The sequence below is a fragment of the Callithrix jacchus genome, chromosome 7 (genome assembly GCF_049354715.1).
Source record: "Callithrix jacchus isolate 240 chromosome 7, calJac240_pri, whole genome shotgun sequence".
NCBI classification, from domain to species: domain Eukaryota; kingdom Metazoa; phylum Chordata; class Mammalia; order Primates; family Cebidae; genus Callithrix; species Callithrix jacchus.
Window position 1 is genome coordinate 93835883 of NC_133508.1, and position 12930 is coordinate 93848812.

Below are 12930 nucleotides of genomic sequence, written 5' to 3' on the forward strand. Positions count from 1 at the left end.
GCATTATACATAGAAAGGAACAACCAGTATGAGCCTTTCTAAAAATATACCAAAAAGTAAAGAGCATCAACATAAAGAAGAATTTACATCAACGAATGGATAAAATAGCCAGTTAACATCAAATGGCAGTAACCCTAAATTTAAATCCACTAAATCCCCCAATCAAAAGATATAGCCAAAACCTAACGGTATATTCAAAGATACACAAAGACTCAAAGGGTTGGAGAAAAATTTACCAACCAAATGGAGAGCAAAAATAAATAAATAAACAAAAAGCAGGAGTTGCAATTCTCACATTTGATAAAATAGATTTCAAAGCAACAAAGATACAGTGGTAAAAGGATCAATGCAACAATAAGAGATCTTAATACCCAGATACATAAGACCCATAATAAGATTTAGACTCAACAAGACAGAAAATTAATAAGGATATCCAGGACTTCAACTCAGATCCGGAGCAAGTGAACTCAATAAATATTTATAGAGTTCTCCATTTTAAATACACAAAATATTATTGGCCATTATTAATACCCATTTTTAGAATGAAGCAATATTCCTGTTCTCTCTCCCTCTTTTTATTCCTCTTTCTTCCTCTCCTTCTCTCCTTTTTTTACTTTTCAACATCCTAGTTCCTCACCTCTACTCAATACATTCCTCTGAACACCTGATTCCTTGTGATTCTCCCGTCCCACTGAAACCTCAAATCCATTAAAACAAAACAAAACAAAATTCTTCACTTTGTTTTAGTCAAGAGAGTCATTCATATTGTCTAGTCCACCATATTTTTAGACACTAAAGTTTGATTCATCCTTTCATTCTACAAAATTAAGATGGGTTTCTCCTGTGTGCAAATACTGTGCCAAGTTACAGAGATACAGAAAAACATACCAAATGGTCTGTGATTTCAAGGTGCTCACAGTGTGCCATGGGGGAATAATATATAAATCTTGAATTATAAAGTACAGCATAATTTTTCAAAATATAAAATAAATGAAAAGCACTAATATTTATTTAACATATGAACCAGAAACTTTATATGAATTAGCAAACAGCCCTAGGAATTTAGTAGTAGTATCACTACTTGCACACGAAAGTAAGTGCATTTCCCAAGATTACAGGGTAAGTATAGAAATGCTTTATTCCAGATCCTATTACTGTGGTCATTCTGTTGCTGTGGAATTATCAACTGAAAGGGTAGCAAAACCATGAGTGGACAAAGTGATACCAAGTCACTGGGATATCGTCTGTGTCCCTGGATCCAACCATGACTAGACTTTCTGCTTGGTGAACCTCCTTTTCTGTGTTTAACATAGTACAGTTTGATCACTGTTGCTTGCAATCAAGGGTCCTGACTAACATGAAGGTAAAATGAAACCTGAATAAAGTCAACAAATGATACCATAGTATATCACCAGTACATGTCAATGATGTGAGCCTAGACAATGGGAGCTAGTAGATATAAAAAGAAAAGAATAAACATTTGCTGAGTACCTGTCATATGACATATGGACAGGTTTGGTCCCCATAAAAGCCCTGTGAGGTCCATCTTATGATGATCCCTTTTTATAAATGAAGAAACTGAGCTGCAGGTATATGAAGTCACTTACCACACAGCTTACTAACCAGTTAGATTTGAACTCAAGACTTTTGCTTTTAAATTCAGTGTTTTTTCCACTACTGCATAGCTCCCTCACTAGGGCAAGTTGCTTGGCACATAATAGATATTCAATAAATATTGGTAAAATAACTTAAAATTTTGGTCATGTTCAGCTTTAAAAAAAACTGGTAATGATGGAGGGGATCAGGAAGAAAAGTAACTTACAGTGGCCTTGGGAGTTCCTGGCCAACTTCGGGCCCTCAGGGCAGGGATTTGTCTGGATGACATCAATCATGGCCTCCTGCTTTTCAGCCAACATGTTTCTTCTACCCACGTGGATGTTGGTCATCTGGAGTTTTTCAGGTGTCCCTTCATAGGCATCTGCCTAAACATATGCAAAAGGAAAAGCGTGGTAGGGCTCTGACTTACCTAATCAGTTCTTTGCTTACTCGTACAGCTTTTCATTCATTCCTCAGGGATAACTATTATTTATCATTTCTTTAACATTAACATAATATCTTACTAGACTCTAAGTTTCCTGAAGGTGCATACTATATTCTTCATTACCTCTGAATGTCCAATGAATGCCCAGCACAGAGGCAGCTTACGGGAAACAGTCAGGATATAGGGTGTACCGACTATAGGGCAGGGTTTTTATATTCCATATAACTTAATCATCAGAATAGCCTATGAGAAAAGTATCATTAGTCCTCTTGATAAAGAGTTTAGAAAGTTTAAATAACTGGTCACTGGTTCCACTGTTAGCAATCTACTTAGGCAGGACTTGACCCCAGAACCTTGTTCTAAGGGATGCTATGTATTCCTTTTCATTTCCTTCTTTTTGCCTGCATTTTGTCTTCCCACTCAACATTTTTCTGTTCCCTGTCACTTCTTTCTTCACTCCCTTTCTCTAGCATTTTTCAAGCACTTACTGAAGGCAAGACAACATGCTAAGCTCTAGAAGTAGAGACAGAGTTTGTTAATACATTGGTCTTGGAGATAATGCATGCAAATGATTAATTAGGGTATAATGTGGTAAGTGATATTTACAGCAGTATTGCTCACTGTCATGGACACAGAGGATGAAGAGGTTGATTCTCTTGGCTGGGAGATGGGTTAGAGAAGACCTTGAAAAGCAGATTTTATTAAACTGTATTTTCCAAATATCAGTAGGAGATTGATAGAGCGGATGAAGGAATATCTGGCAGATACACCAGTACAAGAAACGGCACAGGGGATTTGGGGAAATGTTCATGTCCTTATAAGGGAAGAGTTGAAGGAAAAGATAAGGGAAGACAGCCTGGAGATGAGGTTGAGAAAATAAATGAGAATGGGGCTGAGTTATGAAGAGTCTTGTATGCAAGGCAAAGAGTTTGGCCTTTAGGAGTCAGGCAGGGGAAAACCCTGATCAGACTCACATTTCAAAATGCTCTGAATAGACTGACAGGAAGAGATCCTGAAGAGAGAAAAAATTAGAGTATTTTTGTCAATCTAAGTATTTTATAATTGTCCAGTGAAAATGTGAGAAGGGTATTGTCCTTCTGACTACCACAGAGTAGACATGAGGATTGACTATGATAATACATTTAAAAGTACTTGGGAAAAGACAATGTAATTAATAGATACAAGGAGAGAATTATCCTGAGTTTTTGGGTGGGATCTTGGGCAAACTGTCAGAAAAATAAGAGGACAGGCATTCTTTTAAGTCATATTACCAAGAATTAAACGTATAAATGGGGGAAAGTGACAAGAAAGTAATGAAGTCAATATTTTGTACAAATAGAGTGACCATCATCCTTCAGCGTAGTCCCGTAATGAAGGCAGTCCCCTCATTCGCCTAACATATGCTAAGTAACATTGAACAATTTCTGAAACCCAAAGTCGCTCCATAAAAGAAGGAAATGACCCTTCGTTAGTAGTTTAACCCCGTATCTGGCTTATGCCACATAGCCAGCATTGAAAAAGAGCAGAGCTTATGATTTTTCATGCTAATATCCTTAGTCATGTATCTCTCCTGCCCTCTCATATGCTCCTGATCAAAGTACCTTGAAAGCATGGTTTGAATGTGGTTCCTTTTCTGTGTTTTTAGGTTCCAATTCACACGGCTCTTTTTCCTTCATTTTTTTATCTTCATGTTTAGCACTGAAATGTGAAGAGATACCGGGGGGGGAAAAATGAAGCTTAGAGTGTTTAAATCATAGTGTACTGCTCAATCCTAAAGAAAATGCATGGAAAAAATAGATTTAAACAAATATGAATCATTTTTCTTAGATGAAGGGACTAGGATCAGATTCGTTATATACATAGCTTCCCTGAGTTTCTGTCTGTTCCAGTTACTGCAGAGTGTCAATTACTGCTTAAAATCTAACTCCCCACTGCTTGTCGGATAAAACTTAGGTTTCATTGCGATCTGGCCCCTGCCTTTCTTTCCAAATTCATCTCCTGCTGATTTTTAACTCCACTTTTGCTTGAGTCTAGACTCTCATAATTCCTCAAACCCACCGCTCTATTTGAGCAACTCTTTCTTTTTGTTATTATTTTTAGATGTGCCTTCCACATCTTATATTGCTGGCAAATGCAATGCCCTTCATGATATGTCTAAATCATCTTACCTCTGAGAATGCTTCCCTGATTCTCTCAAGCAGTCATACCTTCTCTACTCTTCCAACAGTTCTTCTATGTTGTCTTATAATACATCTGTCTATGACTATCTCCAGTTTCTCCACATTGCCTTGTCAACTACTAAAAATCAATGCTGTGTAATCCATGGTGGGAATAGCTGGTTTTCGTGCCTCACTTCTGTGTTGTGAAACTTCCATAGCAGTGATCATATTTTATTGTGATTTCCTATTTATTTGGTCATTTTACCCTCCAAGTAACCCCTCACCCCCAACTACTCCAGCTTCCCCTCGCATCTTGGATCAAGGGTAGAAAATATGTCCTATTCATTTTTAAACCTCAGAATCTAGCAGTGTCTGAAGAGTAAAAGCTCAAAAAGTGTTGAACTAAATAATTAATCATTTGACCTGTACCTACCATGTGCCCAGCACTGTGCGAGTGCTACAAGATATTTATGAGAGTCATAAATTTAGGGACAAGCAGGAACTCAGGGAGAGAGAGTAAAATAACCCACCCAGCTAAAGCAGATTTTCTCCATGATTCAGCACTTACTCATGGAGTTTTTAGACTCAACCAGGAAATGTTGATATTTGCTTCTCCAGAGCTTACCAACCATGCTTTTTCTAACGTATTAGAATAACTCCAGGGAGGAGGGCTAGAAATGGACTCTGAAGAGGCAGGTAAGAACACTACTATGTGCCAGGACAGTGCTCTAAACCCAGGAAGTGTGAGAGGTACCAGAATCACCAAGAACAATAAAACATTGGCCCTACATACAAGGAGCTCCCAGACAAGAAGGGGTGAATTGGCATGTTAGCAAACTATATACAATGCCATTTATGCAAACATATGTGTACCTTACAGTGGTGACACAGGTGAGGGACTGGTTACTTCTGAGGGAGTGGAATGAAGGAAGGGTTCTTACATGAGGGGAGGTTGATGGATTAGTAAAAGCTTGCCAGATGTTAAATTGGGGTGAATGAATGACTTAAAAGAGCAAAGACAAAGAGACTTTAAACAGTAGGGTGCATTTTGGGAATTGTCAGTTCTTGGGAATTCATGTTATTGTTATTTGCCTGTTTGATTATGTGACTCTCCTACTAATTTGGGAGTTCCTGAAAGCAGTAGTGAGGTCTCCATCACTACTAGAGACTGAGTGGAGATGGGAGTATCTGGCACACGTTGGATACTTAGTAAATGTTTGCTGAGTGCAGCATGAGCTAGAACGAGATCGGAGGTGGAAACAAGGCAGGAGCATGGATCACTTCCTCGGTACTAGGTACCTTGCAACGTGCCAGGAAAACGGAACCAGGCTAGTTCAGTTTGGAAACATACTGGCCCATAGAAGAAAACTAGTTTGGTCATCAGAAAGTCAGTGGTTGGACAGATGCTTTTCTTTTTGAAGGTAAAACTCACCTAGGTTCTTGATAGGGGAAACTCTTCCAAGGCTGAAAGTAAAGAGGAAAATCGTTATTTTCATAAATTGACCTAAATTAGGCTCTGTTATTTGGTTACAGACCATTAGAGACTACATCAAAAGGTGAGGGGCTGAAGCCTCAGTATAGAGCAAAGGCAGACACGGACCACAGAAAGTTCCAGAAACTGTTGCAGTGGGGCTGAAGATCAATCAGAAATGAAAACAAGCATTTCTGAAGTTATAAGCCATGCCCAAAGGAATGTATGTTGTGACTCAGAAAAAGTAATTGCTGTATGCACACCTTTCCAGGAATGCATCTGTAGTGGAAAGAACTTCTAAATCCTATGAGAAAATATGAATTTGTGTATTTAAGCAATATTTCAGTGGGCAAATTGGTAATCAAAAGTGCACAAGTAATGCTGGAATTTCTCCCTTACTCATTAATCATGTGCTCTGTGATCACCGCTCAAATCTTGCATGATCTATATTTGGCTCCATTAAAATTATGTGGAATGATCACAATGTAGCCCCTCATTTATTCGGTGATCATATATCTGGTACCATTCGTTATTTGAAATTTGTCTAAGAATCCTGAAGAGAACAGAAAATATCTAAGCATTTAAAGTGCCGACACAAAATCCAGGCTGTTGTTCATTATACTCTCCTTTGAGGGCAGTCCTGCAGACCATTTATTCAGGGACTCTTGGTTCTCATTTTACACATAATTCTAGCAAATTAGATGCAGCACTGGTCAAATGGCAAGTCAAACAGACCTTGTTTTATATCTTTATTACAGGATTTACAGGTTACTAAACCTCTCTGAGCCTTAATGTTGTCATCTGTAACACGGGAGCAGTGATATCAGCTTACAGGGTAACTACAAGGATTAAGCGCTACTCTCTATGAACAAGAGCTGTCACGTCAGAAGGACTTGGTATGTGCTTGAACACATGAAAAACTCATTGCTAGACACAAAGATACTGACAGTAGGAAAAAAAGGAGAGAAGAATATAGAAAACTAACTTGTGATGGTGTGGTGGGAAGGGAACTAGTTCTTCTGTAAAGGCTCAAGAGCATCTCATAAAAAGAGTATCAACTATGTCCACTCAGTCCCTTTTATTCAAGAATACTCCAAGTTATTAACAAAGGAAGACATCAGATTCTGAGCTTAAAATACAAAGATGAACATAAAACGTATCTGAGAGTTAAGAGATTTAAAAATTAAAAATAATCTTATGATTTACTTAAAACATAAAATTGGGATAAAATGGGATAAAATTCAGTTACTTGGAGAGTTCACTTGCGCAGAACAGTTTATTAATTGTTGATGTTCCAGGTACCTGAAGCATTTTAATAGGCTATTTCTCATCCCATTAATAGAAATAATAATCATTCATATTTTTCTAGTGACTAAGTATATCCACAAATGAATTCTTACCAGCAAGCATAAGAAAACTAAAACAGAGTGATGAAGGATTTAGACTAAATGTATCCATTGAGAAAAGAATAGAACCTTAACTCATCCCATTAAAACACTAGGTAAAGGCCTTCTATGAGCCCGGTACTTTCATACTGTGTTTGCCTTACTTCTTCCAGATATTCAGTGAAACAAGGATTGGTCACTTTATTTATTGAGCATCTACTCCTGCAGATGCAGTAACCCCAAGACATATGCTTCCTGTTCTCATGGAAAATATACCTTTTCTTTTCTTTTCTATACAGGGTCTCAGTCTGTCTGCTGCCCAGGCTAAAGTGAAGTGGTATGATCTCAGCTCACTGCAACCTCCACCTTCTGGGCTCAAATGGTTCTCCTGCCTCAGCCTCCCAAACAGCTGAAACTATAGGTGTGCACCACCATGCCTGGCTAATTTTTGCAATTTTTTTTGTAGAGTGTTTTACCATGTTGCCCAGGCTGGTCTTGAACTCCTAGGCTCAAGTGATCTGTCTGCCTTGGCCTCCCAAAGTGCTGGGCTTATTGGCATGAGCCACGATGCCTGGCCAAGAATATACCATTTTACAGAGGACACATCTGAGTCTCAGAGAGGTGAAATGCTCTGTTCCAAGCACTTACTAACAAGCTGTTTACCTTCATTTATCTTATTTTCATTCTCACAAGGACCTCAGATGTGAGTGCTTTATTATCCCCACTTTGCAGGTGAGGAAATGGACATTCAAGATCACTTAGCCAGGAGTTGAGATTGAGGCCAGCAATGATTCTACCTGGGCCCTAATGAGGTTGCTATGCTGCCTCCAGGTGGCACCTGGCACCACATCCAGCAGGAGCCCAGAAAGCATGCCTTAAGGAGTCTGAAAGCCAGGATATACAAACCTGGATTGTGCCAAAGAACTCTTCTCTCTGAAAGTCACAGTTAATAAAAACTAGTTGTCACTAGCCACCACAGAAAAGGGCTATGGATAAATTGGGACCATTTCCTCCCATCCTATCACACATTTTTGTCTCTGACACTAACAGGGCTCAGAATTCAGAGTCTTAGAAGCTGGAGTCCGAAAAAGCCTCGGAAATAGGAGGAAACATGAAAACAAAGATGTTTCTTCTCTCATAAAACATACTACTTTAGAATCAACCTGGCAGGCTTATTTTACTTTTAGTTATAATGTTGATAAGGAGAAACAATACCTTTTGGAGTTCTTCAATTCCAACTTCGTAAGTTGCTAAAATAAACATAAAAAATTATTTCAAGGCAGTTTATCCACCCGTTACTTATAGTACCCAGGATTAAAGCAGTTATAAAAGATTGCAGAGTTCAGTTTTCTCACCTTTTAGAACATCAGTCTATGTAAGGCTCTATCTACAAAGTTTCGAAATTATGCGGTCAGTGATCATAGTTTTAATTTCTGTGGGGATTTCCAGAATGGAATTTACAGTCGATGAAGCGTGTGAAACCATTTCAGTTTCCTGTTTTGGCAAACAGATACATACTCCATGCTTAAAAGAAAGCACTAAAATTTAGTGGCAGCTCAGAAGGCAAACGTGAAAGGAAAGAGAAAGGAAAAAGCTTAAATCCCACTTCAACAAAATGAATTCTCTATCATGCCCCGAAATGCTCTGTTCCACAGGCATTTTTATTTCCTTTAATACAGCTTGCAAAGACGAGCCCACCAGCTAAGGCTGACCCACCTTTCAGTTTTTTTAATACTTCTGGGGATTTTATTTAATGACATCATGCCAATCTTAATTAGTGATACATCACTTAACAATGGGGATATGTTCTGAGAAATGCATCATTAGGTGATTTCATCATCACGTGAATATCATAGAACATATTTACACAAACCTAGATGGTATACCCTACTACCTACCTAGGCTGTAGGGTATGGCCTATTGTTTCTAGGCAACAAACCTGTATAGCATGTTACTGTAGTGAATACTATAGGCAATTGTAACACAATTATAAATAGTTGTGTATCGAGACATAGAAAAGGTACAGTAAAAATACGGTATTATCATCTTACGGAACGACTGCTGGATATGCAATTCACTGTTGGCCAAAACATTGAGTAGCACATGACTATATTAACAAATACAAGTAGTGACAAGAATTTGAGTTCAGACACAGTCCTGCTACTTCCTACATAGGGTATTTCAGACAAATTACTTCATTTCTTTGAGCCTCAGCTTGCTCGTCTATAAAAATGAACCAATTGCTACCTGCCTTACAGAGTTATTGGGGAGATTCAAGGAAATTATGTAAGAAATTTAATATACTTAGCAGAACACTGGACATTGTCTAGAAAATGGCAATTTTTTTGGATAAAACTGCTTGTTTGGTTTTTCTTTGCTTAAAAGTTATTTATAAAAGTTTTTCCTCTACTGTTAATGAACATATTGCATAAAAGTAGGACTCCTCTCTCTGTTTTTCTTTCTTGCTGCTAAAGTTCTGAAGCTTTAGAAAACTGACCAAATGACATGTTGCATTTCCAAGCTTTTATTATTCTAAACATATAATATGCTGATAAAATAAATGAAGTGCTAGGTTTTCTTTAGGGACTATCAACATATAACTGTTGGCACAGATCTAAAATTCTACATGGATAATTCACAATATGTTTTTCAACTTGGGTAATTGTACACATAATACCTTAAATTGGGTAATTGTACACTTATTAATACTTTTAAAATACCTGTTTGTGATGCAGTTTGCCCAGTATTGATTTCTGATATGAATTTGCTTCCCCATTAAAAAAATGGTAATCTCCTTCTTTCTACTCCAATTTATTTACTTGTCTATGCTTCTCAAAGAACTAACAAATCATAATCTCATTTGCTTCTCCTAACCTCCTGGGATGGATATTACTTATTCTATCTTAGAAATGATGAAATCAAGGCTTGGAGAAGCCTTACTTGCCATGGTTAGTAAACAAAGATAATAAGTATTCAATTAATAATATATTCACAATGTTGTTACTTTTTTTATTTGAGACGGAGTTTTGCTCTTGTTACCCAGGCTGGAGTGTAATGGTGTGATCTCGGCTCACCGCAACCTTCACCTCCTTGGTTCAAGCAATTCTCCTGCCTCAGCCTCCTGAGTAGCTGGGATTACAGGCATGTGCCACCATGCCCAGCTAATTTTTTTTTTTTTTTCGTATTTTCAGTAGAGATGAGTTTTCACCATGTTGACCAGGATGGTCTCGATCTCTTGACCTTGTGATCCACCCGCCTTGGCCTCCCAAAGTGCTGGGATAACAGGCTTGAGCCACCGTGCCCAGCCGTTACTGCTTTTTAACAAAGTGGAGTTTCTTTCATGGTAAGCTAACCCATCAAAACTTAGGTAGGAATTCCAACATATATTTCAAGGTAGGAATATAGAGGATAAAGGGCCACCTCCCAAAAGGTCAGGAATGGACTAGGAATTCTGACAAGAGCATGAGAGTCCTTGCTGCTTTCTGTGCAGTTATATAACCCTCTCTCCATTGACTGGATTTATCATGGGGCAGAGAAAGGACAAAATCTGAAGATGGTCCTCAGCAACCTCCACCTGCTAGTGTCATAACACGGTCATGTTTTCACAGCCTTTTGTGCCTTCTCCTCATCCTGTCTGTGTAACCTTGGAAAAGTCCCATCTCCTCTTTACACCTGGAGGTGAAATGATTATTACTAATAAAAATAATAATTTAAAAGAAACTAACATTTTTTATACTTACAGATAGCAGGTACTATGTCAAGCATTTAAATGCATCATTTCATTTAATTCTCATGATGATCACTACTATTATTCCAATTTTACTGACAAGGAAACAGCCAGTGTGGTAAGTGAAGTAAGTTGCCCAAGATCACTCAGGTAAGAAATGCTTTCAAACTTTCTTCCATCCATGGCTTTAGTAAATGGAATATTATGCAGAAGCATAACAGAACTCTGTTTGAAGGTATCTCCAAGAGTCTCCAAGACTCTTCAAAAATTTTAGTAGAAGTAGAAGTACAGTCTGCAAAACACTTGTCTATATACCTCTGAGGACAATTCTGCAGAGCTTTTAGAACAGCCTGAATCATGTATACCCAATGCCAAGTTCTATATAAATGAAACCTCACTAAAGGCACTAGGGCTGAGCTAAGGGATGGTCTTCCCTGTTTTCTTGTCATTGTTCAAGGGACAGAGTCATTCAATGGCAACAGCAAAAGCCAACCTCCTTGACCTCTTTCTCCCTCCTTCCTTCTCTCTCTCCCTACCCCTTTGAAAGGTATCATTTAGATGTCTCACCTTTGGTGTACAAAAAATAAAGAGGAAAGATCCATTTTAATTAACTTTTGTATAAGGTGTGAGACTTGGGTCAAGGTTTGTTTATTTTCATTTGCCTATGGCAATTGCTTCAACACCATTCTTTAAAAGGCTGTCTTTCCTCTATTGAACTGCTTTTGCATCTTTGTTAAAAAAATAACAATAACAGTTGAGCATATCTGTACAGGTCTATTTCTGAATTCTCAATTCTGTTCCACTGTTCTATGTGTCTCTCTTTGCCAATACCATGTAGTCTTGATTACTATACTGATAATTCTTAAAACTGGTAGACTAATACCTCCTTTTTATTTTTCAAAACTGTTCTTAACTATTCTAAATCCTTTGCCTTTCTATATGCATTTTAGGAAAATCTTGTCTGTATCTGCAAAAAGTCTTACTGGGATTTTTATAGGAATTTTATTAAACCTGTATAACATTTTGAGAGAATTGACATTTTTGCTGTCAATTTTACTGTACTGAGTCTTCCAGTCCATAAACATGGTATGTCTCTCCACTTATTTAGATGTTCTTCGATTTAATCAGAATTTTATAGCTTAAAGCTTTTAGGCCTTATCATATTTTGTAGAATTTAAATATAAATACTTATCTGTTTTTAAGCAATTATAAATGATATATTTTTCAATGTCAGTATTTGTGTGTTCATTCCTAATATACAGAAATACAATTAATCTTTTGTATGTTTATTTTGTATTCTACAATCTTTCTGAAATCATTTATTCTAGGAAGGTTTTTGTGTGCTTTTTTGGTAAATTCCTTGGGAATTTCTATCTAGATAATCACGCCACTGTGAATAAGATAGTTTTATTTATTCCTTTTCTATCTGTATTCATTTTGTTTCTTTTGCTTGATTTATTGTACTAGCTAGAACGTCTTGCACTATGTTGAATAGGAATGGTAAGAGCACACATTCTTGCCTCTCTACCTTTCAGAGTCCGTTAGTCTTATGTTTGTTTTACATATATAATGTCTGGGGCTTTTAGTTGTACTTAGCCAGATCAATAGATAAAAAGTACATCTGTTCCATCTTCCCAGGAACAGAGGTCCACTTCACCTGAAATGCGCTACTGGCAGCGGGTGGATTCTAAGGGTATCACGTGGTACAAAGAGAGAAGAAGCTGGCTCTGATTGGAGCATCCCTTTGGCTCTGTGAATTCTTAGCCTTGTAGAAGGACATATAGTTGGAATTTGGCCCAAATGGTGCCCACAGCCTTTCTTTTCAAAGTGTGATCTATAGACCAGCAGCATTGGTATCACCAAAACTTGTTAGAAATGCAGAATTTCAGACCCCACATCGGAGCTGCTGAACTAGAATCTATATTTTAACAAGATCGCTGGGTGACTTGTGTGAACACTAGAATTTAAGAAGCCCTGTTCTAAAGCAGGGGCCCATATACTCTGAGTATAGGGCAGCATTGCCTTTTGGGGGTGCTGGGCAGGGTCAAGAATTGCTCTTCCTATGGCTAGTATTTTAAAAACTGTTTGGGGGAATTTAGATTGCCCAATCTAAAAGAGAGGCAGTTTTTCTAATAGTTCTCCAACCC

At 37.8% G+C, this 12930-nt stretch overlaps 1 protein-coding gene across 5 annotated transcripts in view; it reads right to left on the reverse strand.

Annotated features, from left to right (window-relative positions):
* The window catches only part of FYB2 (FYN binding protein 2), a 111341-nt gene that overhangs the window by 37519 nt on the left and 60892 nt on the right, over nt 1–12930 (reverse strand). For all 5 annotated transcript variants that reach the window (XR_013520111.1, XR_013520110.1, XM_035251622.3 and 2 more), the window contains exons 6-9: nt 8272–8306; nt 5633–5664; nt 3643–3739; nt 1823–1982 (exon numbers count right to left, since the gene is read on the reverse strand). Coding sequence is in view for 3 of the 5 variants with exons in the window: in XM_035251622.3 (XP_035107513.1) it covers nt 1823–1982; nt 3643–3739; nt 5633–5664; nt 8272–8306 (324 nt within the window). In the remaining 2 variants the exon portion in view is untranslated. The remainder of the gene's footprint in view (nt 1–1822; nt 1983–3642; nt 3740–5632; nt 5665–8271; nt 8307–12930) is intronic.